We start from the raw sequence: 26,239 nt of genomic DNA, 5'->3' as shown, positions 1-26,239 counted from the left end.
CGTATGCATGCAGGCTTTCAAGATTTTTTTCAGTTCAGCTCTTAAATTCTGCCGTTCTTTGTTCTGATTCAGAGCATGCTTGGTCCTTTTGATTTGTACACATTGAAAGAAAACACCATCCATCATAGAGAAAAACACCCCGAAGTGACACACATGGATGAATGTATGCTGGGCAGCAAGGAACCATCAGCTCAGTGGTCTACTAATAAAATCAATACATTTATCAGTGGAAATAATCAGCTTCTTTTTTCTTTCATGGTAAAAAGTACAAGAAACTACACCCTCTTTGAAGTGAAGGTTTTTTTACATGTGAGGACTGAATACGAATAATACTAGCAGGTCTTATGATTATGGAAATGCAACCTGAGATGAACTACAAAACTTATGTCATTACTTATTTAACAAAAAATAAATAAATCCTGCAGAAGCATTGCATTACTTTCATAGTAGGGGCCAGGTGCTGCAAATCAAATGCACTTGATTAACTGAACCAGTGTATGCATCTCTATAAAAGCAGAATTTTGGGGACTTTGGAGTATTCAGGAGTGTGTTAACACAATACCAAGGAGGAAAAACATCAGCAATGATCTTGAAGAAATAGTTGTTGGTGCCCATCAATCTTGGAAGGGTTATAAGACCATTTCCAAACAGTTCGACGTCCATCATTCTATAGTGAGGAAGATTATTCACAAGTGGAAAATATTCAAGACACCAAATTTCCCAAGAGATGCAGGCCTCAGTTAGCATCTTAAATGCCGAAGTTCATGACAGCACAATTAGAAAAAGACTGAATACATTTTTTTTATTTTTTTTGTTTGGAAGGGTTGCCAGGAAATGATTCGTTCCTCCAAAACAAACCCATCTTACAGCTTATGTTTGCAAAGTTGCATCAAATAAGCTACAAGACTTCTGGAGCATTGTTCTCTGAACAAGTGAGGCCAACGTGGAAATGTCTGGTCTTAATCCACAGCACCACGTTTGACACGAAAACAAACCCAGCATATCAGCGCTATAAAGCACGGTAGTGGAGCGGTGATGATTTGGGCACCTTGCAGTCACTGAGTTGACCATAAACTCCGTAAACCAAAGTATTCTAGAGTCAAATGTGAGGCCGTCTGTCTGGCAGCTAAAGCTTGGCAAAATTACAGCAGAACAAGAATCCCGAACTGCAAAACTATAACAGGGTGGCTTAAAAAAGTCCAGATCTCAACCTGATTGAAATGTTTAAGAAATTTGTATAAAGTGACATTGTGTGATGTGTGTTGTTCATCTCAGGTTGTATTTACCTTATCGTAAGACCTGGTAAGGACCAGATAATCCTTTATTAATTCCTTATATATCAAACTTTAAGGTGTCCTTTCTTTTTACCGTGACTATATAGGATTCCTCACTGAATTAAAATGTATATAAAGATTATAATTTGCAAATAAGTTTTCAACATCTGCAGGTAACGAATAGCACGTGTAAATAAAAAAAAAAAGCCAGACTGTGCATAATATTTCTACATTTTATTAGGCATGAAAAAGACCTCTTTATATTATATATATATATTTTTATTTTTATTTTCTGAGGGTTTGTTTCCCCAGTGGTGTGCATTTTCACAGTTTTAAATATTTTACCAGAACTGACCCATTTTCAAGTATTGGTGTAAAAATCAAAGCGGAACAGAAAAAAATTCCCAAAAAACACATTCGGCCTGAACTGTTTCAGTGCTGTATTTCCAGAAAACAAACCAAAAAGAAAGGAGGGACACACTTAGTTGCTCCTATTATCTTTTGGGCTACATTTAAAATGACGACTTATAATCGCTGACACGAGGAGAACAGCACAATGGAGCAGCACCTGTGGAATACTAACTTTCGTGGGGTATGGCCAAAAGTAAAAGCCGGAAAATGAAGGCAGGTGGTCCTGAGTGTGAACTCAATTTGAATTTAGTTCACTAGATAACTAAATAAGGAAATGAAACAAAGCTAGCAGTCCTCACAGGAACTGTAAAGGGTGTGGGTTTAGGAGAGGAAACACTCACTTGGCACAGCCCTACTAGCATGGCTATATTCATAATGTTTCTCTGGAAATACAAACGTGCATTCAATAAAAAAACAACCAAAGAAACAGGTCTGTCACTAAGTGCCAAGAGCTTTTTGAGTTCACATGTCTCTAAAAACAATGCATAGTTTTGGCTTTGTCCAATTTTGGCACCTTTGTTTTTTCACTATTTGTACAGCAAAAGTACAACATTGTGGTTTTGTTTTTCTGTGGCTTAGTCAAGGAAGCACATACAGCATTTTTGAAGTTTCCGCACAAACACAAAACACACATTTTCATCTACACAAAGCTCAAAAGATTGAGACACACACAGAAGACAATTGGTGCCCTTTGCCTTCAGTATTACATAAATGCTGTTGATAGCTGGCAGGCACCCACTTGGTGAGCCCAGTACTTTAATTCTCTCGGATCTTAATACAATACAATTACAATACAATGTTTACATGCTGCGAAGCATTTCCTGTTTTCTAGTAAACAGGCATGCTGCTGAATATGGCTTGTGCATGTGTTCAGACGGTCCACGTGCCGGGCTGATAAATGAGTTCTCACTGCCAATGTGACACTGCTGTGACAAACAGATACCAAGCCAGGCTGGTCCCTTCGCCTCGGGGTGATTTTGTGTGTTTGTGAGGGCAAGCTCATTTTATGACAAGGACACAACCTTCCCTGCCCTCTGCTTATGTGTGTGAGTGAGATGGGTGACTAGAGAGAGAAAGACAGAGGGAGGGTCATGACTCAACAACAGCATAAGCACGAGTGAAACTCCTCATCTTGCCTAAATCCTCCCAGCGGGAATTAAAGCACACGCACACACTGAAAGTCAGTGACTGTGTGTCAGCACTTAATTACATTACACGTGGTCCAACTTGAGTACGATCCACGGTGTCCACCGGTCATCGCGCGGCTTTCCGCGGAGCAGACGGGCCGCTTATTGCCCGAGAGAGGTCGGTGGGTTCGCAGCATGAGCGGCATCACCTTCACTACAAGCCACAAGCTGAAGCAACTTGACATCCAAGTTCTCTGAAAATGCCAGCGTTATTTTTAAGCTGCTGCAAAGATCTAAGTTGGATCCGGTTTGTTGTCACCTTCACATTCAGCGTCCCCCGCTCCCCACCCCTCCACCCAGCCGCCTGCTCTTTGCTCGAGGTAAACGCAGATGTTACCCGTCACCTTAATTAAACTCCACTCCTATGTGGAACAGATCGTGATTATTTACGTTTGTGTGTGCCTGCTTTCTCAGTGAAAGTGGCTGATGTAGGGCCACTGAAGGACCGAACCAAGTCTGGTGGTATACAGCGTATGATGCTTGGACTCTGAAACAGCAGCCCAGTGACCTTTGTGAAATGCACGAGCAGATCAGACTTGAATGCAGATGATTTCTTTAGTTGGCGCTGAACACACACAGACTGGGGAGGGGCGGAAGGAAATTGCAAGATGCTTCGAACAACTGGAAGTGAAAAACTGTCTACACAACCCATAGTATATTTGGGATACCATTGATAAGTAAATTACCCCTGTCCCCCTCCTCCCTTATTGCCAAATTTAGCCTGTTTCTTCACGCTTTTGCAAGCAGTTTCAGTTCACCACCAAAGCCCTTCTCAAAGATTAGCACTTAAATACGCATCGTTTCATCGACCGTCGATCTTTAGCTGACCAGAGCCACTTCCTTATGTGTGTGTGTGTGTGTGTGGGGGGGGGGGTCGTGCACCAGCGGTGAAATAAAAAAAACACGGGCCCCACATTTCTGCAGCGAGGAGAGAGCTAAGGAGAAGTGGGTCATCTATATGCCAACTGAGCATCGAACTCGCATGCCTCCTGCTCTGCTTTTGCAGCCTCGACAGCAGATGAAAAAAATAAATAAAAGAGGCAGAGAGGAAGTGAGCGAGTGGGAGGAGGAGCACTGGTGGTAGATAAAGATTAAAAGTGATTGAGGGTGGGGGACGGGGGGGAACAAACAGAAAAATCTGTTAACATAGAAGACAAATGATTGGATTAAATTAGATGGAAGGCAAATTAATGGCAGCAGCAATAAAAATGCGATGACAAAAAGATTGCAGGAGCAAAAAATAAAAGACAGACTGCTGTTTTCATTGACCACTTATTAAAAAATATTTCCCTTCTTATTTATAACAGATATTGATTGCTCAATGTGAGCAATGTGATAAGGAGGAGGCGAGACAGGATGGGTGGAAAAAAAAGATTCGAGAAGGGAAGGAAGTAACAAGGGGCCCTGAGATGGCGTAATATCGAGAAAAGAGAACTTGTTTTCTGCTACTTTGCTAAAACAGTAAAGGTTTGAGTAAAATAAGTGAAATGAGGTCAGCTGTGGAGTTTTTTTTTATGCTCAAGTTGTTATTGCATGTTTTTGTGTTTATGTGTGTGTGCTGAGGGCTGCTGATGAGACTCGCCTCTCTGTATGTCCATCTGCACAGAGCATCTCCTCTCTTGCATAAAGCACTTGAAACACAGCTCAGCTAGTTAGCTCAGTTGTGTAACTGTGTCTGTGCATAATGCCAGTTGCGTTTGTTAAGACAATAGATTCAGCAGGTAAATGAAACCCAGAAGCCAAGATCTGAAACCCGAGTTTTTCCTCAGTGCTGTGGTTCCTGTCCTAAACCCACACGTGCCAGCGCCAACAGTCTGGAAGGAACGGGCATGAGTTTACCACATACTGCATTGCACTTTGTTTAAGGCTAAGAAGTTCGCAGTGGAAAGCAATGTAATGTAAGGCAGCATGGATTGAATGTCTTGCATGTTTGTTTTTTTCTTTAAAAAGTACTAAAATCTAGTATGTCACCCAATGCAATGTGTCATGTAGAGAACACAGCAATAACATCAAATACAATTAAATACGCTTCTCTTCCAGTCCATAAATTAAAAAAACAAAACAAAACACAACTGATGCTTGTTCATGACCTTTGTGCATATCCACCTGCACACGCACGGTCATAGAAAAACTTCAATCTGCCCTGGACTCCCAAACCCTACGTCGGTTGGCTCAAACAATTATACAGTACTGTAAAAAAACAAAACAAATGCTCTCTTTCGTTTTTGCAGTTTAGCACAGTGAGACCCGACCAAGTCTGAAGGTAGAATAGTTGCATTTTCTCCGGTTTCAAAAGTGCCTTTAGAAAGTGTTCAAGCCCGTAGCTCAAAGCAACAGCTGGTCTTTTGTTTTGTTTTCTGAGAGCTGGTTTCATTTTCAAACATGAGAGAATATAGAGACAGAAAAAAAGAAGAGTTAAAGCAGTGAGAGCTGGTGAGGAGCAGGAGTAAAAGAAAGAAACTAAAGAAGATGATACTGTTAAGGTATCCAAGGCCAGTCAGTGAAAGTCAGAGGGAAAACAGGTCAGTATTTAGGTGGGATGACCACCACAGGGTCACCAGTCTTTGGCCGCCACATCAGCACCTGGGCGTCGTTGGCATTGGGCTTGACCATGGCGTTGGGGGGGATGGGCTCATTCTTTCCCAGAATCTGTGGCTGTACCTGGGCCACGGGCTCTTTCAGAACGGCCCTTTGACCCAGCGGCTTCTCCGGGTCCACTTTTATGTCAAGCCGCATCCTCCAGCGGATCGTCTGCAGGACCAGCGTCTCTGAGGTGGCCTGATTGATGGCCACGAGCCAAGTCGTGAAGCTCTGGTCGCGGAAGATGCTGCTGAGCTGAGGCACATTGCTGTCGCTGACGGGCACTCCCCAAGTCACGCTGGGGTAAAAATTGTCATTCATACTGACTACGAATTTGCTGTCCTTCTTGGTGGGGCCTATGACGGTGCAGGTTTCAGTAGTGTTTCCGTACCACGGGTAGTTGACGCCGTCTGAGTCGCTGATGGCCTGGATCTTGCTGTCACGTAGATCAGGGAGTTCCCAACTTGACCTGGAAGTTGAAAGGAAGCACAGATGAGGATTCACAGACACTGATCCTTTATTTAAAATCATTTGTTTTTGAAGGGAAAACTGGATGTAAGCACATGTAAAATGTTATATAATAATGCTTAACAGGGTATGAAAGACGCAGCACAGTAATCTGACCTTTTATCTTAGGTCATTTGACCCCTTTAAAACACTGATAAAAATGATGAAGAACAGTAAATACATAATAAATGGAACCACAAGTGTGGCCTCCTCAGTTGATAGATTTTTCGGTCTATCTACCAAACACAGGACAGGAACAGTAAATTGGATCAAAGTCTCACAGTTGGATGCTTCCAGCAGTAACGTCCTGCTGAGCTGGAACCCAATACAGTGATGAAATATTTTGACATGCACAGCGGGCGACACCGAACGACTTAAGCGACCCTGCACCTCTGCTCTGTCCACCTATCGACTTTCCGCCCGCAGCAGGAAAAAGATTACCTTTCGTTCAAAGAAACCGAGGCTCAGCAGAACAGAGATAACAGTGCGATCACCAGCCCGCATGACTTACTAGCCTGCTACGCCTGGCCTCACATTGTGATTTATGAATTCACCCAGGGGGGTTGGTGAGATTAGCATGTCAGGCATGCTAATAGCAGGCCCGTGTGTGTCTGTGTGCAAATGTGCATTTCTGTTCTGAAGGATCCCTTCATCCTCTAATACGATGCCTCCCAAACATTTTGTAGCAACTCTCCATTTTGTCATGAACTCACACATTTCCTCAATTCAAATTATTTGACACCTTCTGTTGAAAATTCTTCCAATTCATCATTTATGACTGTATGATTTACGGTAAACCTCAAGCTTGTGTTTCATTGAGTGTAAAAAGAGCACATGTATCGGAGGAGGATTAACCTAGAGCTGCGGGCTCATCTACACGCTGAGGAACTTTGATCACGCCTGGGGAAAGCACTGCAGAGATAGGGCTTACTTCCTGTTTGCGCCTTCACTGCCTGCTTTGTCACAAGCAAATGGCCTCCCATAGGTCGTGTTTGTGACACAACCGCAGACACGCTAAAATGATTCACCCACTCTTTTTTTCTTCATTCTTTTTTAAAGAGCTGCTAGGCCATTTTTTACACCGTGACTTGTGAGCATGTCAGTTTCTGTATAATGTTAAGTGTGCAAGACCATAGATACAAATATCTAAATTATCATCTATATTTGGAAAGCAGAAAAGTTTTAACATGTAACTCTCAGAGTTAGCGTGAATAAAGACAGACTCTGTTTCCCAGACATAGATTGAGATGAGTGTTACACTAAAAACTTCGTTTCAAAGGAGAAGCTCGCTGGATTTAAACGTTCAGTCTAGCCTTAGGCCTAATCCATGTCTGAGAAAATGGCTAAAAAGGTGTAAATGGCTAAAAGTATTACAGAAATACTGAATGCGTGGTGATAGAAGGGCAATAAAAAAAACTTTTAAAGAAATGGATCAGTGGAAAATTGAGCAACTTGACCAAGATACTGAGTTTAACTGTATGACAAATTCTTTGCAAAAACCCCCACTTTGAGTATGCAGGAAATGACATCTGGTTTATTCACCTCTAATGAATGAATTGTGTGATGTTACAGAAGAGGTAGTTTAGCTCATGTGGCAAGTCTTAAAAAAACCTGTAACCGCTGCTGTCATAAAGATAGTTGTGATTCCCTCTCACCTAGAATTCTTCCGGTCTTAGGCCTCGTACGCTGCATGTCAAAACTGAAAGCTGCCTACCAAAATGTGTTCTAAATAAGAATCTATTTAAAACTGAATTATATATGAAAAGTTGAAGCTTTATGCCGAAAGAAAGGATTTTAAATAAGCTTTTTTGAGGATTTGTCCATGCACTGAAAAGGTCCCATCACAACTGCGAACAAAAGCAAGCAGTGGAATTGCTTATTTCCTGTTTTTGCACCTTTGCTCTCACACTCGTTTGCATGTTGCGGGCAAATAGTTTGGAAAGCAGTCTGTTTGATTTTTTAAAAAGAAAGAAAGAAATGATAAAGACGCCCAGGAAATGCTTCTTTTCCCCCCCTCCCCCACGGAGACTGAAGACTAGGAACAAAAGTAAAGACAACAGGGTGTCAGAGCAATCAACAAGATAATTGCATCATCGAGCTTCACCGTTTTCTGTGAAAATAAATGTTCCTCCCATGACTGTTATGTTCTATATTCAACAGGGATACAATTTCTTTCAAGACGTAGCTATAATAAATTGGATTTTTTTTTTTGTTTTCTTTGTGCATGTCTGTTATGTTTTTTTTCTGAATACACACAAACTGTTCAAACTCGATAAACTGCACCTCGTTAAAAGCCCATGGGTGCACGGGGGAGAAGAAGTGATGGATGCAAACAGAATCCCGAGCACATCATCCAAAGCCAGCAGAGAAATCAGCAGCATTACCATCCTCGGCTGTTCTGTCCAATTACAGTACACTGAAGTTTTATTAGCATCAAAGGAGCTACTTAGTATGAGAGTCTCAGCAGCGGTAGCAGACTCATCTCTTACAACCTAAGTGTGCCTTTAAAAATGTACATAAGGAATAGCCTTTTCTTTCATTGTTTGTCTTTGCAGGAAAGAAATGCTTAGCGTTCCTAACACTGGACAATGATTTAAAGTCAATGTTCGAATGCACGAGATTCAAGGATTTTCCCTCTGTAAACACTGCTGTACATCTGGGTGCGCACATTCTAACACCCCTATATACAGCGCAGTGCTATATATACATATACCATATCTGTTACAGTCATGTAGGGTAATTCAAGTCAAGAGTGCATTTACTACACACTCACTGGCCACTTCATCAGGTACACCAGTTCAACTGATCATTAACGCAAATATCTAACAGTTAACCACACAGAACCAACTCTGTGTTTTTAGGTGCGTAGACATGGTCAACACAATCTGCTAAAGTTCAAAGTGAGCAACAGAAAGAGAAAGAAAAGTGATTTAAGTCACGTTGAAGACTTTAAACATGGCATGGTTGTTGGTGCCAGATGGGCTGGTCTGAGGATTTATTGATAATGGTCTGAGAAAAAAAGGAAAAGCAGTGAGCGAACTTGTCTCTTTGATTCCAGAGTTTGGAAGAATAGCCAGACTGCTTTGAGCTGATAGGAAGCCCATAGTAAATGAAATAACCACTTGATACAATCATGGTTTGCAGAAGAGCATCTCTTAATGCACAACAGGTTGAACATGGACAGCAATGGGTTACAGCAGCCAAGACCACACCAGGTGCCATTCCTGTTAACTTCTAACTGAGGCTCACCAAAACTGGACAATAGAAGATTGGAGAAACATTGCCTGAACTGATGAGCCTCGATTTCTTTGCAACATTTGGGTAGGAGGGTCAGAATTTGAATCCAATCCAATCCTGAAGGCAAAATGCGTCCAAGCTGGTACTAGCATAGTAGAACTAATGAAATGGTTGTGAGTGTACCCTTATGTGGTTTCTGAGAAGACTAAAAAATGTGGTAAGTGGAATTATATATAGTCATGATATCAGACATTACCAGTAATGTCAAAAACAAAATTTACCAAAATGATATTATCTCAACAGCTATGGAAAATTTGAGAAAAGCATAATGCCATCAGTTTGTCTTCAGCGTCATTTATTTTGTTTTCTGTCTGTTTCGGGAACGTGGCGTTGGTGACAGCGAGCTTATAGTGTCTATGTTTTTGTCTTTTTATGGTACCACCACTTATATGCTGCGTAACCAGATAGTTACAGGTGCTAGTTTAAATGATCATACATGTATTTGCATTTCATCTATGTTTCATTCTCATTACTGGTGTATTGCGAAAAACGTCTTTTTCAAGTTCAGCATTTTTAAATGCATGCATGGTTTTGAATGTGGGTTTTCTTCTCAGCATGTATTTGTATACCATTATCTAAAAAAAAAAAAGAACTTGACAAAAGATGGAAAGTGTAAAATCTAGCCAGATAAAAGGGCCAATAAGACCCAGTGACACTGAGTTTCAGAAAGTAATTGGGCTCTGTCCCGCTCTCTGTGTCATACAGGCCCATACTGGGGTGTGGGGTGTCCGGGACGGGACTCTAATCTTAGTCGTGCAGCACCCAAACATCCTCTGCTGCCGTGTCTACAGATAAAGCACACGGATCAACTTGCGTTTGCCTATCACATGATACAAGACAAACCCTACGTATGTAAACACTCGTTCTGAGAAATAAAGGAAATTAGATTAGATTAGATTAGATTAGATAGAACTTTATTAATTAAAGAGCGAGCTAGACCTTTTTATAGTCCCTGGGTGAGATGAGCACAGTTAAAAGCAGCATTTGTTCATGTTTGCTTTATTAATAACGACTGATGAAAAAATAACTCCACTCCAAGGAGGGGGCATCAGAAAGGTTACAGCAACTATTATTTCTCATCAGTGTCCCGCACTCAAACACGTGTAAGCTCTTGAAGGTGTTTGCAGCCTGCAAGCATATGCTTAAAGCCCATGTGTTGTGGGGACAGTCAAGCTATTGATTATTAAAACACACTCACAGTTATCTTTTAAGTTCTTTAAAACTGATGCTAATATGTGACGTTCCGCTTGCATGACACACACGTGTGCCCTTGCTGAACTGGGAGAACCACATGCAACCGTAGGCTAGTTTCACTACTGTGAAATATTTCCTCTAAGAAGTAATTTTAGCATTATTTGCAATATAAACCAGAAACTGAGATATTCTTACAATTTAAACCATAAATTACACAGGAATTAAGGTTCTGGCTCTGTTGGGCGGCTGGCACTGACTCTTTCTGCTACTCGTCTTTGCCCGTACTTAAAGAACTCAAGCTCATTTGCTTATGTTAAACTTGTTAAACCTTTTACCTAGACGTCCTTTCAGTAACTGTTCCTGGCAGATTTTTTGATCCAATTAAAGTCTTCCTACTTGGACTCTTCACATTTTCAAGATGTAAGCACTCCCAAAAAGTTGTTATAACAGTGTCAGCTTTAAGTCTCTTAAATTTTAACTTCTCTTTGTCACATCTGTGAGCTAAATAGTTTCAAGTTCTGAGCTTTTGCTCAGAACTTGCTCAGAACTAAGACAAGTAGTGAAGCTGTGATTGTTTCCCTGTGTTGGGGTCGTACATTAGAAAGCACATTTAGTTCCTTAACATTTGTGAGCATTAGATACTTTCTTTGGGGTTTGTCGTGGATTAAATCTAGAATGGCAAAATAATCTGAATAGTTTTTGGAAACCAAGCTCACAGTTGGCTAACTGGAATAAAATTCATTTAATTAAAAGTAGAAGAGCCAATATTGACCAAAAGTGTCAATAGCAAAAAATGCCACTTGCAAACTAACTCAAATGACATATTTATTCATCAGCTGGAATGATGTCAAAGGTGATTTTTCTTTTTTTCATATTTGAATCTCATCCACATGCGTTCAACGCGCTGTCATCCCTTACACCTGACCAAGCAACAACAAGACCCGAGGATACTCACATTCCTTTGTCCCCATACGTGTTAAAGAACTCCATGTGGTTGCAGGCTTGGATCCAGCCGATGGTCCACGTCTCCTTAGCTGCTACTGGTGGCACCAGTATTCGGGCGTTCGCTCGAAAGTGCGGCGTCCGGTAGCGCAAGACCACGCCGGATGTCTCGTCGATGCTGGTGGGGTTGGAGTCGATAGTAGCGTTCAGCTCCAGGATGACGATGCTGTCTCGGAAACTCTTGGGCTTACATCTGATACTCTGGATGCAGCCCATTGCATTAAATAGCAACACAGTCCACAAGAACGTCCAGCAGTCTGGAGGAAAGGAAAGACGCATGGAAACAAGCAAACGATCACCACAGTTGGTTCCGCATCATGTTTCCCCAACAGAGAGAAGAAAAAATGGTTTACCAGCACAAAGAAAGTATTTATATGAAGCAATGTTTCTCACGAAAAGCCATGCATTCTTTTTCTTTTATCCAAAACTACAAAAGAAGGCAGGCCTAGAAAATCTTCACAACAGAGCGAATGCTTCCCAGTGCGTGAACGCAGCTTCACCAAAACAGGCTCTGGCACCAGAAATGTTCTTATCCGAGCGCAGATGTTTTCATGCTGCCAAAGTTACAAGACACTGCCACACAAAGTTCTGGCCTTTGGGCAAAGTGGGTCCATTTGGAAAGGTTCGTGGCATGTATGAGCTAAATAATTAACACACGCAAAAAAAAAAAAAAACTACTTGTGTTACAGCTTGGCATCAGATTCTCCTTTGCGTGTGCACTCAAAAGATATAACCCTGTGACTGCGTCCAGCTGGTGACGAGAATCCTAATCACAAATATTGGAGGTTTTCAAGAGTGGACGCCCACAGTTTAAAATGCCTCTAGTGTAACGCGGAGCAGCCGAAAGTCCGTTTAACAAAAGCGTAAAATGTTCCACCAAACTTAAAATATTGGCTTCAGTTTCTCATAAGGAAAAGTACCATTGAACGCTACATCTGCGAAACAGAGGTTCTGGCAGTACAATTACGAACTGAGGTCTGTTTTTTTCTTTCCCGTTTTTAAAGCCGACAAAGCAACATGCAAAAAAAAAAAAAAAAGAAGAAGAAAGAAAGTCTACCTATAAAACAATTCACTGGAAAGTCTCCACTGAATTGTTTGGGGCGAAATCCTGGAGAAATTCAGCGTAAACGGCGGCTCGCACAGTTCTCCGGTCACAGAGGTAATTCCGTTATCTCCTTCCACAACCGATCCCGTTATTTATTTCTTCGTCCCCTTCTCTCCCTTTTCCTTCCAATTGCAAACAATTTCAGCGTCCCGTTAACAGAGGTAGCATTTCTCCGAGCGCTGACAGTCTGGTCGAGTTTGAGACTGAGCACCGCAACATCCAAAAGGACGGCGCCGGGTCAACTTTTGCGACCATTCCACGGGATCAGGTGTCAAACTGAATAAAAATAATAATAATAATATATAGATACAAAATATGTATAATGCAGCTCTGATGGAAGAAATTCCAACTGTTACATAGTTCGACCGAGCGGACAGCTGCAGTGCTCCGAGAGATGGGCTGCAGTTCAGCCTAAATTCCTGCACAAGCTGTCATTTCTCCGCGCTCGTCCCATCTCTGCCTCGGCAGGTTCACCCCGACACGCATTGGTCTATCTGAGCTGCCTGGGAAGCAGCTTTTAGTAGTCTTCCTGACGACACTTCCGCTCTGCGAGTGTTGCAAGCATGCTGGGAAATGGAGGCTAAAGGTCCCTCATTTTGAGAAGGTTATAATTATAACTGATAACATATAATTAGTAAGTGATTTTTGAGAGCCTAAAAGAGCCCCCACAGGTAACTTAAGACGCGTGTCCGCTCTCTTTGGGTGGTATTGAAAATTTGGACACAGACAAATGAAATCATCTTTGTGGGGTTTTTGGAAATGTCTTTCCACTGACTAATCAGTGGATCACAGTCAGCTTTAAATAAATTATAAATGATTGATAAATTTTGATTTATTTATGTATTTTGCTGTAGTGTGGCAGTAGCAGACAACAAATGGTCTGATCGGTGCGATAAATTCTGTAAAAATGTAGGTTGTGTGCTCATCGCTTTTTCTTTTCTTTTCCTTTCTCTCTTTTTTTTTAACCATTTCTGAACATTTGAAATTGTTTCCGTGGCCCTCCATAAGCCCTGCCCCCTGTCTTTGTGTGTAATAAAGCCGAATGCGGGGTTTCTGTGAGTCCTGGCGCTGTCTGTTTAAGCACCTTGGAGAACTCCGCTGTTGGCGCTGGAGCGCAGCGCCCAGGCTGAATCGGGAATCGTGCGTAAGCTACGTCAAATCCGCCAGGAACAATCAAACGCTGCGCTGCCTGCGCTGCGCTTCCTTGTCTTTTCCCTTTTCTTGTCGACGGTTTGGTGATTGTCAACTTTCCTCTGATTTTGCGCGGATCGCTTTATATACGTGAACGTCCTCTCTGTATATCGGAGAGGATTTAGAGAGATGTGCGCGCTCCCGTGCTCTCCCTTCTTCGCTCGGTAAGATGACAACGCCGTGTCTTTCGTAGTCTCTTTACACAGTGTTTTTCTTTCTTCTTTTGTTTTAAATTTGCACTGAGCTTGATTTCCACCAAAAGCACGCGCAGTGAGGCACCTGTTAGTGGTGTATCGGTGCGTAACGAAATGTTCATGTTGTAATTTTTATCTCCGTGCTTTAGATCGTGTTTCTCTGGATTGGACGGAGCAGATGCTATTCAATACACTCTTCCTCCCCGCATGGCATAAACACCACAGACAACGTGCATTCCAGCGTGTCTAAATATATCTATTAAGGCCACAGGAGGTGGGGGAGGAGTGGTGTAGGGAGGGGAGGGGGGTTTATCCTGGGACATTTCACTGTCTTGCACCACTTGCATTATCTTCTGGAGATTGGCAATCGGTTATTATAGCCACAGAAGAAAACTTGGCCCCAACACCCCCAGTATGCCCTCCAGTGTGAGATCCAGGGCGCGGGAGAGAAACAGCGTCCTGGGCAGACCTGAGTTTATGTCCCTCAACCATCAGCCCCTCTGTAGCGGCGGGGCCCCCGCTGAGAGCCGAGGCAGCTCAAGGCGACTGGGTCAAATCAAGCACCAAACAAGTCAGCAGAGTGAAGAACCTACCGACAGAGGCAGCAGGGACAGAAGAGAGTCCACCAAAATGCCAGAGGAAGACTGCATGCAGCTGAACCCTTCCTTCAAAGGAATAGCAATGAACTCCCTGCTTGCCATTGACATCTGCCTGTCCAAGCGCATGGGGGTGTGCGCCTACACGTCGTCCTCCTGGGGAGGCTGCCGCTCCATGGTTGCCCTGTTGGCTCTCACGGGGCATGGCATCACGTGGATCATTGGCACTATCGTGTGTCTCACACGGAGTAATACCCTGGCTGGACAGGAGGTCCTAGTCAACCTGCTGCTGGGTAAATGCCACACCACACTCACCAACCTCTGTCGTTCAGTACCCAAAATGCACCACGCAGCCATACCTGGCACCCACAGTGACACAGTGTCTTTCCCGCTTCTGTCCTTCTCACACTTGAAACCAGCCAGCTGTGCCAGAAATGAGCTTGCCAAATGAGTTTCAGTGTATTCGGCCTCCCAGTGCAGGGGTTTATTGACAAACAAGTGTGGGTGACATTTTCTGAAGGCACATTTCACAAGTGTTTATAGACTGATTCACGTCTGCTTAATATTACTTGAACTGCTGCTTTTATAGTAGAGCAATGAGAATCTCAACATTTGATACCTTTTCCCAGTTATCAATAAGCAACAGAGAGGAAAACCTGCAAATTCAGAAAGAAAAAGACAAAATATCACCTAGTCTCAGTTTTTTTTTTTAGTGAAGTCACAACTGCGTATTGAGGTTCCTATGCAGGCAATGTAACCTTTATCATTTTCTCATCTAGTAAATCTTCAGTTTTCCGGTTTGGATTTAACTTTCAAGTATATTCGAATCAAACTGGTAACACAGCACAGTCTAATACTGTCAAAGCAGTCAATCATTCAAGCAAAAGTTGTCTTTTGCAGTACGTTTCTGTCAAATTGTATCACTCAGTGATGATTACTCAGAACCTTCTGAACCGTCTTCATTAAAACATATGAATCTGAAATCTGTGGGCAAGATTCTTTCCACTGCAGGTTTTCTGGTTCCTATTTGTACTCTGTTTGTAGTTCGAGTAGACTAATCAACTGACCAACCACGTCTGAGGTGCCTCTGATTGCATATAGAGTTAAACTGTATGTGGCAAGAGCAAAAGAGAGACTTCATCTGCTGAAACTCAACCTGGAAACTTCCTTTCTTTGATCTGTCTGCATTCGTTGGAACAGGAAGTAGACAGGAAGTTCTTGTTGTACTGAAAGCCCGGACAAATTGACCCATGCCCCCAAAGGCAAAATCAGCAGTCATACATAACAATAACAACTTTATATGTATAGCACTTTTTAAAACAAACAGTTACAAAGTGCTTCACAATTTGGATAAAAACACTTAAAAAAGTCTAAATGGTTACACATGCAAACACAGAGTCAAGCCCACAGGCTTTCATTCATTCCTACATACACACATGTTAGCAGAACAGAAGGTCACAGATAATGGGCAGAAGATTAAAGATCTGCAGTTAAGAAGGGCAGTAACTGCTGGACTTAGAGGCTTTGAGGGCTGTGATTTAGAGGGCAAAGGAATTAGATGATTAAGTCCGGAAGTAGAAATTTGATGAAAATGAGACAGTTTGCTTCTGTGCCTTTATAATTACAGGGATTGGTAAAAAAAACAGCAGCATCAGTGAAATATGAGGTTGGTGAAATACTATAACTGGGTCTTTTTGTTTTAAATTGTGATCTTGGTTTATTAAAACGGATAATGGGCATTATGAACACAGGAGGGCAATCCGGCATACTCAGTTGGTGAGGCCTGAAAGGGGAGCTGCTAAATAAAACACAACTAATCATTACCAGACTAGCTGCTGTCATGCCAAAAAGTGATTTCTGTTTCTGTGTTTTTCATGTGTAATATTGTTGTTTATAATGGCAAATAGGCTGTAGTGAACAAGATTAAGAAAGAGGTTATATATAAAATTAAAAAACTGCCTGTTTTGAAAGCGTCTTTATGATTCTGACATGACATTATAATCTATCCAGTCCTTTTTGGCTAATTAGAAAATCTTTATGGAACTATTATCTTATATTTGTTGCCCTCTTGGCCGGCTCACTCTTGAAAGGGACATTTCTAACGCCAGTGAAACTTTTAACCCGGATAAATGCAGGATAGAAAAAAGTCACTTTGCCAAAAGCTGATTGCAGCTTCTGTCTTGTGACAGGAATTTGCTCTGTGACCCAAAATAACTTTATATGTTAGACAGATTATATACCAACAAGTCATTTACAACAATTTAAATACTTTTCTTTTCTTTTTTTTGCCAAATTGGGGAAAATCAGTTTTTGGCATGACAGATTAAGGCTGTTTGTTCTTACGCAAGAGAAGTGCATAGTCCTTACTTTGTGCCCAGAAAGGAGAATGCTGTAACTGTAGCATCCTACGCTGGGATGAGGTCCATTTATTTGGCTTCATGATGGGGTTGCCGGCCGCTCTGGTGTCATCAGCCACCAGTGGTGGAAAAGCTGCAGTGTTATCAGGTATTGTTTCTGGGTCCACACCCGCTTGGCCGTCCACATGGAGTAAGTTGTCATCAGGCATTGCTGTGTAGCAGCTGGAGAGGTTCAGGCTGGGTGGAGAAACAGCACCACTCTGATCCCTCAGGCAGCTATGGACCATCACTTCAGCCCGGGACGACTGATGGGTAGATATCGAGCAGGAGGAGGGCTGAGGACCGGTGACAGTGTCCCACAGCACAGTGTCCTGGCTGCATTGAGTGAAGCAGACTTTTTAGTTTGACCATGCGTCACATCTATGAAGCTGGACAACAGTGAGTCCTTCACATTAAGTTCTTTCAATTCGAGACCCTTCAAATATCCTCTTTTGAAGTTTTTATTTGTGTTCATGAGCAGTTTATCAATGTTTCCAATCAGGGTTGTCATGGTACAGTGGAACAGTATGTACAAACAATGCAAAGGCCCAGGTTCCTAAGAATGGGTTCACACGTTGCTCTTACAAGTCCTGTTACTGACTCAGTACTGGGTTATTGTTTCCATCAGTAACTACATAAAGCTTTACTACAGCACATTTAATATTATCCTGCAGCAAAATTTTGATCTCACTACATCAGATCAGAATTTTCTGAAAGTCTGGGGGACCTGTGTGTATGCTTGTTCATGTGCAGGCATGCACACATAAACACAGTCCCAAACACAGATTAAAGACCAAACAGAAACACAAATCTTGTGTAGCTGTAGCTGCATTGAGCTCTGGGTGGGAGCTATTAAATCTCTGGATTTGGGACACTGTTGAATTGTGTTTGGGACTTTTTTTTTGCCCTAAGTGCTTGCTCAATATTTGTTGGTTGCAGGATAATTTCTGGTCTGTTGAAGTCTGTCAGGAGAAAATATCCCAACATGGTCAACAGAGGGAAGAGGAATTAATGTTAAATACTCGCTGAAAGTATATTTTGTTTTTATCTATCGGGGAAACTAATCGGCCATGACTGGTCTGTCGGGATTAGTTTGATTCAGCCCACTGTTGCAAACACGTGGTGCTGTGCAGCGTAGAAATGTTTCTCCTTTAGGTTTTAAGTTGTTTTACTCGCACGCAACCTGGGACCTTCTCAAAGACTATTAAACATGTCAGAGACGTGTCTTAGCTGTGGAGGGGATGTTCCTATTTTTATCAGGTGTGGTTTGTGTGTGTGTGTGTGCGGCTTTGTTTCTACTTTTAAAGTACTCAAGTTTATTTCATGTTATATTATCATCTATATGGTTCTGTTAAGCATGCAGGTAAGATTGCAACATTATTGTCAGCATCCATTTCGCTGCTATTACAAGGATGAATGAGAGAGAGTCCGGTGTGCTCTGAATAACCATCTCTCTGTGCCGAGGCCTGTGTGCAGGGTGACAGTAACAAACAGACAGGATTAGGTCATGCTCACCCAGCTGTTGTCTCTAATTAATTTTTCATCATGCTTGATGGAACAGATAGCTCAGTATTAAGCTTTATGTTTCAAGGGGCTTACCTGTGTAGCCCTCCTTCCCTTCTTTTTGTCTTTTGAGAAGCAATAAATGAATGGTGTTTTTTGATGTTAAACACATATAGACAAAGCATTTGTGAAGTATCTCAGTGTTGCAGCGCAGGGTATGTCTGTTTGAGATGAAAATATGAGATATCGCTGGTTTTCACAACGGAAATTTCAACAATCTTTCCACTTTTAGCTGTTTAGGTGGATTCCCCAAAGCTCTTAGTTTGATTACCAGCTCGACTTTCACTATATGTCACCCCCCTGCTCCTTTGTTCTTGTATTTCGTGTCTTTCTCGCATTGTACTTTCCAATAATGGCAAAAATGGCACAAAAAACATTGTGCCTCCATGCCGCCCCCTCCAATACAAAAAACCTTATATAAATACATGTAACCTCCCTTGTTGAAAAGTAAATGTGAACAACAGCAAACATAGAAAAATGGCTTGCTGTGGTCATTACTGTGTTTTACATCTATGTAGAGTATATAGAGCAGGACTATAAGTGCATGTGAGCTGACTAACCACAGTGTGTATGTTAGAATACGCGACAGACTGACTACTCCTTCTGTTTCTCAGCAGCACGTAGCAGCCTGACCTACTGTCTGCTCACGCCTGCTACACTTCCTAGAATCGGAGTTTCCACCCTCAAACGGCAAATCTAAGTTCATCACCTCAAATCTTAGATGACGTACTTCTGAAAACGAACCACAATGCTGACCGCAGGTTTGCAGACAATCTTTCACGGCAGGAGCACAGAGAAAATCTTAGTTTGTCTGCAGTGACAGCAAACCTTAGAGAACCTCAGTCGCAAAGAGACTTGTGCTTACAGCCGATACAATGCGTCACCGTTTGGCTACAAGCACCGTCCCCGTCTGCTGAGATGGCACAATGGGGCCGTGCAGCAAAGACCCCAAATGTCCTTCCATTGCACCTCTACTCAATATCAGTTGGCATCTTATGCCTCATTTTATTTTAACTATAACAAAATTTTACCTCCCAATTGGTGATATTTCCAAGTTGTAGGCCTTTGAGGTACTTTTTTTTCTCTATAACCAACACTAAGTGTCAGTATTATGGGATATATTATTGCTTCATTAACAAAATGATGACACCAATTTGATGTCTGTGACATAGAATCAAGCATTGGTACTGTGGATGTTTTAGTGCGGCTGCTTATGAAAGGTCTCCTCTTTTTTTTATCTGCATTTTGATTCCAGGCTCATCTTCAATCTGTCAAATGATTTTCTGTCATATTTTAACACTCATCGTTGGTGTTCTGTGTAAGAGCTGGGAATCATCACACTGATCAAACATCTTTAGTCAGTGGATGAGCCAGCAGACGAGGTCCTAGCAACTGGAATTCCCCCTTCTAAAGTTCAGAAAATTCAGTAAAAGAGACCTGTTATTTTACGCCAAAACAAATCTGTAACAAGCCCAAAAAGCAATGAAGCCACAAATTGCAAATAGACCGTGTGAGACCCTGTAGGGCTTGTAACTGGGAAAAAATTCACTGTATGAGTGTAAAATTTAAACAGACTAAATTCACTGTGCAGAACAATTCGTCTGATTCTGAGAGAACTTTTTCAGATTTAGTTGATTTTATATGCATGGACACATTGTATTGCCTTTAATGAGCTGAGATTGATTTTGAAAGAACAGTCCCTTTAGGATAGCAAGTATTAGAGCAGTATAACTAGTACCTCACACACTTGACAGTTACTTAGCGTAGGCTTGGTTTAGTGAGTGTGAAGATGGCTTTAAATGGCTTTATTGATGGTCAGAGTAGAAATATTTTTGAGGAGTGCTGTGGAGTTATAAAAGGCGTCTCCGAATGTCTGGTCATGTGAAGCAAATGTTACTCGCTGGTTAGTACTAGTCACCGAAATATCTACTTACACATTTACTACAGTTGTTCTGTTTTATGTGAAGACTAACAAATGGACCAATAGTTTTATAAAACTGATTATTGAGTTGATGTCCATTTGATTTTTTTTAAAAGCTACATCCATCCCCATTAATCATCTCACACCTTAGAGATGTCCAGTTAGGGGAGACAAAGTAAAACCACTCACAGTGGTTGTTTTTCCACAAAATGATCACATTTACCTTAAAATCAATGTACATATCACCAGTAACACCTCTATACTTCTCTGAATATGGTTTCAAGCGATGATCTTTTACTTGTACCATGATTCAAGTCAGGTACTCCTTTAACCATTTTCTTTGACTTTCACTGCATATTCATACTAACTGTCTGCTTTCTTTATTTCATGATAGCCCTCATCCTTGACGTGATGACCGTGGCTGGAGTCCAGAGATTGGTGAAACGGAGAGGACCCTGGGAGATGACACCGAGCTTCCTGGACTGCATCGCCATGGACGTGTACTCTTTCCCCGCTGCCCACGCCAGCCGAGCTGCCATGGTCTCCAAGTTCTTGCTGTCCCACTTGGTGCTGGCTGTGCCGCTTCGCATCCTGTTGGTGCTGTGGGCCTTCCTAGTGGGCATGTCCCGGGTGCTCTTGGGCAAGCACCACCTAACAGATATGGTGTGCGGCTTTGCGCTTGGCATGCTCCATTTTAGCCTAATGGAGACGGTGTGGCTCTCATCAAACACCTGTCAGACTCTTATTTCCATAAGCACGCTGAGCTGGAGCCCCTTTTTCTGAGCTTTTTACTAGCACACATGGCTTGTTTAACCTTGCAATATCAAACACACAGACGGGTGACAAATTAAAGGAAACACTTGGTGCCAGAACAGCCTTATTGCACCTTGGCTTTGTTTCAACAAGACTTGCATTCTTCTGTTCATGATGAAGGCTCAAGTCTTTGGGGTTTTCCTTTAAATTGTCACCTATGCGTTGGTTAAAGTTGCAAAGCAGGTTTTCGTTGCAGGCTGCAAGCAGGAACCCACTAATATTCGGATCCAGATGCTGACTTGCATGCAATTCCTAAACCAGGAAGCTCACAAGACCTTCATAACGCTTTACAAGTTCTAGTATGACACTGCTTCATAGTTTTAACAAAACACTAACAGCCACAAGCAAAATAAAATATCTGCAGACTGGCTACAGGTTTTCTTGAAAGTGTACATGAAGGAAAAGTGGTTTGGATTTTTTCAAAAGACTTTCATTCATATTCATTTATTATTTAACTTCTATCAAGGACACCAAACTCCATTGGATCTCATTTTTTTCTCTCTTTTATTTTAGGAGAGTTAAACACAGAAGCCACAACTGAACACTGAAATTTGGAGTTATATTGTTGTATGTAACATTCAAGTATATATGAAAGTAAGGCAGTTTGGATAGTCTACATTTCTTATTTCTTTTGCTCATATGTTTATCATATTTGAAGTTTTTTTTAATTAATCTGTTTATGTACAATTATCACCCAGAATTTTTTTTCTTACCCTTTCAAGTTTAATTTCTATCAATGTGCCATTTGTGATTTAATGAGTTTAAATCATTTTTAAAGCTAATATTTCTCCACAGCACTTTCATTAATGATTCATTAAAATCTCTAAATTAGCTGATCATAAACTGTTTATGGCAGTGAAACTATTTCTATGCCTCACTAAAAACAAGTGCATGTGTGTGGGAACATATGCATACGAAGCAGAAGCAAACATTGGTTTGAAATATCAGCTGTGGACATGTTATGCCTTTTTTTATGGCTTTGAATGAACTCTGCCATCATTTCATTGGTTTAGTATGATTAAACAGTTTAGTGTACGCGAGTATGTGCTGTACAGGGATCTGTATATGATGTTTTTACTATGTTGTTCTATCTCAATAAAATGAAATGAACCGTTAGGAAAATGTAAATGTGTTTTATTTAGTTTTGGTAAGAGGATGCCACTAGCAGTCCAAATTTGTTGTTTTGATGTATATGTGCCTGTGGGTGTTTGGGATTGCTGCTCTATTCTGTCTGTGATTAAAGATTTGGGCAGATACGTCACAAGCAGAATGTGGGGGAAAAATATTTATTACAATTAATAGGATAAATGTTGTTTTCTGTTTACCAGTAGCTTATTTGTCTGCTCTTAAGACAACTTTCCAAAAAAAGTAGTTTTTATTACTTCAGACTTCACAAGGATTGTAAAATGCCCCACAGCTCAAGAAAATTAAGTTATGGATTTCCATAGGGATGTCATACGGAGAGGGCTATTCATTTGGAAAGACATTTTACACCATTTCTTTCCAGATGGGGTGTTTGCACCCACTATATATATACATATACAGTGGACACGTTTCACTCTTTTTCAACCTCAGCTCTTTACATGTTATAACTTTACTCTTCTCTGTGACTTGCCAATGGATAAACAACAGCAAAAGCATGAGGGGCTCACAGACCAGTTAATAATAATAATAATGGATTGCTTTTATATAGCGCTTTTCTAGGCACCCAAAGCGCTTTACAATTCCACTATTCATACACTCACATTCACACACTGGTGGAGGCAAGCTACAGTTGTAGCCACAGCCGCCCCGGGGCAGACTGACAGAAGCGAGGCTGCCATATCGGCCCCTCTGGCCAGCAGTTACACCACACATTTTGCACACTGCCTCCATCCACAACAGGTGAGATAGAGATAGTCAAGACAACCTGCTGACATTCGAACTGAGCATCAGAATTTAAGTGACTTTAAAATTGGCATGGTTGTTGGTGCTAGTCACGCTGGTCTCAGCATTTCAGAACTGTTGATCTACGGGGATTTTCCTACACAGCCAGCTCTATGGTTTACAGAGGATGGCTTGAAAAATGATGATATCCAGTTAGCGCCAGTTCAGGACAGAGGAGAATGGTCAGACTGCTTTGAGCTGATAGGAAGACAAAATGACTCAAATAACCACTCACCACAGAAGAGCATCTTGGAACGCACAACACGCCAAACCCTGAGGCAGCTGGGGTACAGTAGCAGTAGACCACTCCCGTCAGCTTAGAACAGAAACTGGTACACAAGCTCACGAAACCAGACAGTAGGAGGCTGGAGAAACAAAACATAAACAAAACAAACTTCCTTGATTGGATGAGTCTTGAGTTCTGCTGATGACGCACCACGTCACAAAGCTCAAGCTTCTTAAACCGGTTTCTTGAACATGACAGTGAGTTCACTGTACTCCAATGGCCTCCACAGTCTCCAATCCAATAGAGCACCTTTGCGATCTGGTGGGACAAGAGACATCAAGGATGTGCAGCCAACAAATGGTAAATAAATGGCCTGTATCTGGAGCAAGTGTGTGACACTGTCATGTCGATATGGACGTAACTCTGAGAACTGTTTCCAGCACCTTGCTGAATCTATAGCATGAAGAATTAAAGCAGTTCTGAAGGCTGAAAGAGGGGGTGCATTCCAATACTTGCAAGGTGTGGCTGATGAGTGTGCATAACATGGACACTACAGCCTCCCATCAACCTAAAATTACTTAATGAAAAAGAGATTTAATTTTTTAATTAATTTTTCCTGTATTATTACAATTATAGATTAAAATGCTCTGGGTGTATGGCAGGCCACAGTCTGCCTTTAAATATTAATGAAGTATTTAATAGTATAATAAACTCAATCACGCAAAGCCATAAAATGAAATTGCACGACTGAATATGCGACATAAATTAATATTTTAATTTACACAAATTAAATGGGACCAAAAATAGACAGGAATATCCAAGATTACGCTTACTCGACAGAGTTTTTATCCAGAAAGCACACTTTAATGTGCCGATTCAGACTATTGTTCATACTTCATACCCTTATAGCTCTCCTGTCACACTGTTCTTACCTCAGAGGATTTTTATAGGAAACCGCACCAATGCAAAGGAGTGCGCTGTGAAACCAAAAGCAGGAATGAAAACTGATTTCAAAATCAATCAGATTCTCACCTTAATGTTTTTGGAACTGAGGATCTATTGTGAAACTATATGTGCTATTTGAATATTTAACCAAGAGTTTAAGACAGTAAGTGTTGTGCAGAACAGACAGAAATAGTTTCTTGGACATATATGTTGATCATGGGTAAAATGCTGTCATGCTTCAGTGTGTGACTGTGAATGTTATACACTGAAGCATGAGCATGGGGACTAAAAACAACTGCGGTGCAATAGGCCATAAAAATAATACTGCAAGGCAATGAAAAGAAGCTATGGGGTCATTTGCAGCTTTGTGCAGCTTTAATAAAAAGTAACAGGTTAGACAGGTGCGCCCTCTAGAGGACTCTCCTTGACTACACTCCAGGACGTCATATCCAAATACACAGTGGGCTGTGGTGGAATATAGTCCAACCTTTTCCAAATCACCTTTATTTGACTGTGATGGGAAAGGTCAGGATAAACGATTTAAAGGGCTTAGGAAAAGAGAACTGTGGTGCTCAGAGAATCTGACTTTGCTGAACACGACTGTGCAGACAGATGGATACAAAAAGTGCATCTCAGATTTGATCCCAGGAGTTTTACCACATTGTGTCATGCAAGGACAACCTGGTGAAGGTGTACTTATTATCTTTGTGGCTTGTACCCCACACACCTATCCTGAACCCTAATGCTATGTTAGCTTTTTATGTATTTATAATATTAATTCACACACTTGGGCTTGCATTTTTATAGGTTTACTGCTCACTCATAGCTTCATCGAGCTCACATCTGCACATATTGCCACCTCTGAGTCATCAGTTAACCTAACATGTATGTCTCTGGACTGCAGGAGGAGAACAGAGCATGCAGAGGAAACCTGCCACATAAAAAGGGCTCCTCAGTGAAGGTTTGGAGGGAGATTTTCAGATGCGTATATGGGCCACGGCTGTCTTTAGTCTGCTTTATACCATATTTTAAATTTGAATTCAATTTTATAGATTTATGTTTGATATGGATCTCATTCGAATTTCTGAGTTTCAGAAACTGCCTTCTGCTGGAAGACTCCAAGAACTCATCAATGAATATCCGCGATCCATGATTATAAAAACCAGCTTCTTACCAGGAGTTCAAATAGCAACTCCAAAAATTCAAAACATCCCAGAAAGAGTCAGAGATGTGTGTATCTCTCCATATGTAAAATGCTGCGGCACGATTTTTAACTGGGAGAAGGAAATTTGATCACATCACTCCGATTTTGGCCTCTCTACACTGGCTTCCAATTGAATTTAGAATCCGTTTAAAGTCCTTTTATTGGTTTTTAAATCTCTAAATGGTCTGGCACCTGTTTATTTGTCTGACTTGTTGAAGCCCCACGTCCCCACTCGTTCCCTTCGGTCAGCTGAGCTGTTGCTGCTTTCGGTCCCAAAGTCACGGCTGAAACTTTAGAGGAGACCGAGCGTTCTCTGTTGCAGCGCTGATGCTTTGGAATAACCTTCCTCTCCATATTAGACAGGCTACATCAGTGCCAGTTTTTAAGTCTTTATTAAAAACCTATTTTTATTCCCTGGCTTTTAACTCTGTGGGTTACTGACATTTGTTTTATTAACTTGATTGCTATGTCTGGTTTCTGCTATCTTATTACTATATGCATATTTGTATTGTACAGCACTTTGGTCTACCAGGTGTGTTTTTAAAGTGCTATATAAATAAATGATGATGTTGATGATGATGATGATGATGATGATGATGATGATGATGATGATGATGATGATATGGCATAACAAAGTTATGGTGTGATGACAGAGACCCAATATTGTGCATGTTGTGGAGATACAGAAATTCTTTTATTGCTGCTAT

At 41.4% G+C, this 26,239-nt stretch overlaps 2 protein-coding genes across 2 annotated transcripts; one reads left to right on the top strand and one right to left on the bottom strand.

Annotated features, from left to right (window-relative positions):
* Positions 1-1,493: 1,493 nt before the first annotated feature.
* On the bottom strand, positions 1,494-20,787 carry fam78ab (family with sequence similarity 78 member Ab). The gene is given in 4 exon segments (XM_082538749.1): positions 1,494-5,921; positions 11,406-11,709; positions 16,906-17,271; positions 17,274-20,787. Coding segments are annotated over 4 exon segments (1,368 nt in total). The 5' UTR covers positions 17,446-20,787; the 3' UTR covers positions 1,494-5,395.
* Positions 13,216-22,487, top strand: LOC309709852 (inactive phospholipid phosphatase 7-like). The gene is made up of 3 exons (XM_082538746.1): positions 13,216-13,912; positions 14,092-14,831; positions 20,813-22,487. The coding sequence occupies exons 2-3, from the start codon at positions 14,357-14,359 to the stop codon at positions 21,199-21,201; spliced, it is 864 nt and encodes a 287-aa protein (XP_082394872.1). The 5' UTR covers positions 13,216-13,912; positions 14,092-14,356; the 3' UTR covers positions 21,202-22,487.
* The last annotated feature ends 3,752 nt before the right edge of the window (positions 22,488-26,239 follow it).

The sequence above is a fragment of the Aulonocara stuartgranti genome, assembly GCF_965226115.1.
Source record: "Aulonocara stuartgranti genome assembly, chromosome: 7".
Taxonomy (NCBI): Eukaryota; Metazoa; Chordata; class Actinopteri; order Cichliformes; family Cichlidae; genus Aulonocara; species Aulonocara stuartgranti.
Note: the sequence above shows the minus strand (reverse complement) of the source record. Positions and strands in the feature narration are given on the sequence as shown.